The sequence below is a fragment of the Limulus polyphemus genome, unplaced genomic scaffold (assembly GCF_000517525.1).
Source record: "Limulus polyphemus unplaced genomic scaffold, Limulus_polyphemus-2.1.2 Scaffold575, whole genome shotgun sequence".
Taxonomy (NCBI): Eukaryota; Metazoa; Arthropoda; class Merostomata; order Xiphosura; family Limulidae; genus Limulus; species Limulus polyphemus.
In genome coordinates, this window is record NW_013666185.1 from 493,452 (window position 1) to 498,109 (window position 4,658).

Here is a 4,658-nt window from a genome sequence, read left to right on the forward strand (position 1 = left end):
CCCCATATAATCTTCTCTGACATAGGGATTATTGTAGTTGACTTAAGTGTTGTGACATGCAAATCAATAGATGCAGCAACATTTACTGGAATTTGGCCTTTGTTGTTACCCAAACGTCATTTTATCAAAGTTAACTACACACTTCCTCGGTAATAAGTAGTCCAACCCTAATATGCATGGGTCTTCGATGTCAGCCAAGTATACTATGTGTCTGTCCTTTATGTCCATGATCTCAGTTGTTACCCACACTGGTCCCCACAACCTTGCATAATGTCCTGTCACAACACAGAGTTTCTATATGGCTTCTGGTACTCCTTTGTGATCTAGCACCTTGATACTCACAAGGGTTTGCTGAGATGCAGAATCTCTAACAAAGTTGCACTTTTGGCCATCCAGCTTTCCTGTCACGTAGACACTATGTGTGCTCGCCATTTTACACTTAGCTGTTGAGACTTTCACGATGGGGGTTGGTGGGCATCCCTCAGCACCAACCACTACTGGTTCCCGAAGCTGACTTATTGGTAGTATTCTTCTTGCTCTGGCTCCTCATATGTCGTTGCTCTCCGCAGTTCCAACAACCTTTCTGGGTAACAGCCTTTCCCGCCGTGGCATCTTCTCTGGTGACTGTACCAACCTTGGTACCTCAGCGCTGGACTTAACATAGGATTCGAATTCAAGAACATCCTGCATGGTAGAGGGGTGTGCTTGCTTCATTTGTATCTTCAGTTGTGAACTGTCCAAGGCATCTATAAACTGATCCCTCAGCAACAGCTTGAGGACATCGGGTGGTGCAGTTGGGTAGACCTTGTGTGCCATACTTTCCAAATCCTGTGCCAGCTCTTGCAGACTCTCCCCTTTAGCATGGACTCTAGTCCTAAACCTAGCCCTGTAGATTTCAAACTGATTTTGAGTTCCATACCTGATTTCTAGAGCAGCCACCAGTGCTCTATAGTTTAAGTTTAAACTTAACAACTTTTATAATACACCCTATAAATCACAGTGATTCACAATCTTCAGCGATTCACTTAGCTCTCGACGAGTTCAAAACACACACTTTATTATTCTCGGTGGCTTTCTCTGCCAGACTTATATACTAAAGAAGAGGGCTTCTCGAACAAACTCGGTCTTCTCCAATAATTCGAGAAACTTCACGCACGCTACCAGCGCCACGTGACTTCCGCTGTCGTAACAATATATTTATCTTGCACCAAAAATAACAAGGTTTCGTTTTTTAATTCTTACATCTGTTAACATCACAATTTACATCGAAAATTCACGAGAAAAAAAGCTTAGTCTGGCAACTGTTAACCCTGTTACAAAACATATAACAATGGACTAGAAATAGAATTAAGAAACAAGGTTTAACATGTTAAGTAACTATTAATTCTATTAGTATTAATACAACTTTTGATCATACATCTGAAGAAATAATATTTAAATCTACTAACTTTTTAATTACCTTTATTAACACCATATCCAACCACTGAGTAAGACTTTCCTGAACCTGTCTGTCCATAAGCAAATAATGTTGAATTATATCCTTCCCACGCATTATTCAGAACACTTCTTCCAAGATCTTCATATACCTTGGCCTTTACAATTCAAAACACAGTATTTCATGAAAAATGTTTACAAACCATGCAACATCTCCAATAACTAACATCATGTTTAGCTATATTATAATTTAAACCCCGTTGGTTACTTTAAATATCAAATGAATTATTATTTTAAATGAGTATTTCTCAAATTTCATTTATACTGTTTCCTATAAAGGCTTCTGTTATATTGTGTACTTATTTTTAATTGTTGATTTTTTGTTTTTAATTCGATATTCTCAAAGAAAATTAACCTTACTAGTCCATCAAAAAGTAAACTTCTAAAACGTCACATTATAAACTTGATTCTTATTTCAATCGGTTAATTGAAATACGTCATTTAATGTTAATAATCAGTATACATTAGTAAAACTAAAAGAGTAAGCACATTATTTAGCTGAAAAAGTGTTTGTATAGAAGTAAAACATTAAAGTTTAAACATAGAATACCAAATCATTAGAAAAGTAATAAAAACAAGTTATTTTATACCTGTAATACATTGATAGTGATCATAAGGACAATGCTAGAAAAAATCAAATACAAAATGTATTCAAATATAGATTAATATTCAATACAGTCATTATAATTGAATAAGTGTGCAAAAATATGTTGTACGTGTTATAATGCACTTTAGTTCATTTGTCAAATCCTGATTTAGACTTCAACTTGGTATCATCGTTCATAAGATATTTTCCAATGTTTTTTATACAGTTCGGATGTGCTGATTACGAATGTAGATAATGCCAGTTCGGCATCAGTGAGCGTTTTGAGATATTCAAGATGGCCAGCGAGATGGTTGTCGAAACCCATGTTTACCCATATCTCAGTTTCTATAAGAGTTTGATTGTTTGTTTGTAATTAAGCACAAAGCTACACAATGGACTATCTGTGCTCTGCCCTCCACGAATATCGAAACCCGGTTTCTAGCGTTGTAAGTCCTCAGACACACCACTGTGCCACTGAGGGGGGGGGGGGCATTCTATAAGAGATAACACAACCAAATTTGTGTCTACACCTAAGTATTTTTTGGTACATGATTTTAAATCTACAGAATTGGTCCTTTATTGAAGGCCAAGATACGAAAAACTAATTATAAACACTTATAGCTCAAAATCAACACGTGAAAATCATTGTGATGTATCATTTGTAATTATTTAACAGCATTGCGTTCATTATTTGGCCACCAAGTGAGATAAATTAAATAATAGTTCAATCTTAATGCAAATGTAGCCTCGAAAGTATAATTAAACAAATAAACACATCCCTACAGCCAGCTTACCATATTTATACAAAGCGGGATAAAAATCTGTTTTCGGTATATAGTTTAACAAAGCTATGTAATTGCCGAACATTTAGTTTGAAACTATGTCATCTGCTTGCACTTGTTTCTTAGCAGGTCGCACTCACTATGCAATATATGGTTTTTGGCAAGGTTCATGGAAAGTGAACTTATAATGTGCCACAAACCTGGCCTGTGGAACGGCATGTGCTCAGATACGTTTATCAAAACAACATTTATGCCGTACGGTCAAAGACCAGAAGGTCAAGTAGACACCACACTGAATCCAAACGCCGAAATACGATGGGCAGCGTGTACATCTGTAACTCGTTGCTTAAGGAACTTTAGGAAACGAGAGACGAAAGTGTTCAATCTGCCAAGGTGGCTATTCAAGATGAAGAAATACAAGTACATATCGATCTGACAACACAGACAGGGAAAAATCCGTGCCAAGCCGCAAACTTGCATTCATCCTCTTAATCCAGAGGAGCATCCTGCTGGACTCATAAGTATAATCTCCGGATGGATATGCCCTGTCGAAGTGAACAAAGTGGCAAGCACCAGATGACAGAATATGAGGCAGGCTTTCCTAAAGGCTTTAGTGGATCCGTGAAAGGCAAAACAGTGAAAAAGGATAAAGGTTGATTCTAGAATAACTTGTGACAGGAAGCTCATATATATACTAAAGTATTGGGCTTAGCAGGTTCACGTGACATTGATGTGGATGCATTCTTAAGGCATGAGCTAGTACTTGTCGCCACGTAGATGTTTTGACGAAATTGGTTAAATGAGAATCAACAAAAGTAAATCAACAATGAAGAAGAGACTACAGGTTAAACAGTCAAGCGGTACTACACAGTTATCAAATGCTAGGGTCATAGATATGTGTGTTGTCCTTTCCAAATAATATAATTTACCAACATCTGATGAGGAGAGTAAACGAAGTAGACAAATATCCACAGTTTGCAATCACAGGCTGGTTGTCACTGGATAAAACAGAATAAATTCACATTGGACTTGTCATCAAGAGGGAGGACTTATGATCATCACAAGAAGTAGCAGACACTATAATGATAAAACGAGTTGGGGAAGCGGCCATGCAAAATGCATCACTGTATTTTCGCAAGATAGTAGTTGGACTACTACCTGACTAAAAATCTCACATGCATGCTTTTCATGGAAAGATCCATATCCAGAATATAGTAACTGACATTGAGTTAGCTCCATATATACACTCATAAATTGTGAAGTATCTTTTGGCAGCCCATTTTATTTTTGGATGTGATTCAACCACATAGGTGTGATGTATAGGAAATGCAGCTGTTGACAAAATGCTGTCGACGGGCTACAGACTTAATCAAATGGGTGATTCTATCGCCAATATGAATGATTTCCTTCGGGAAGCAACTATTTTTATGGCTGTATGCTACAGAAGTAAGCTCACGCTTCCGTATCGGGTGTTGTCTATGACACCTACGGGAAACAACTATTTTTATAGCCGTATGCTACAGAAATAAGCCCACTTACGCTTCAATGTCGGGTGTTGTCTATGACACCTGGTTTACCTCTTCCACGTCAGGCTTTTTCGGAAATTAGCACAAAAAATTCAATTTTTTATATGTTACATATATGTGCTTTATACGTGATATGTATTATTTCAATGAAACTATAGTAAAGAATAGGAATGCTTTTCTCCAGTGATTCAAAATACATCCGATAGAGACCAGCACAAACAGCATTTCCAATGTAACATTGTTTGTTTTGAATTTCGCGCAAAGCTACAC

The 4,658-nt window shown here is 37.2% G+C and overlaps 1 protein-coding gene across 1 annotated transcript in view; it reads right to left on the reverse strand.

Annotated features, from left to right (window-relative positions):
- The window catches only part of LOC106459207 (kinesin-like protein KIF28P), a 65,088-nt gene that overhangs the window by 58,524 nt on the left and 1,906 nt on the right, over positions 1 to 4,658 (reverse strand). Inside the window, exon 2 of the mRNA XM_022385639.1 lies at positions 1,460 to 1,592. Within this exon, the coding sequence (XP_022241347.1) occupies positions 1,460 to 1,592 (133 nt within the window). The remainder of the gene's footprint in view (positions 1 to 1,459; positions 1,593 to 4,658) is intronic.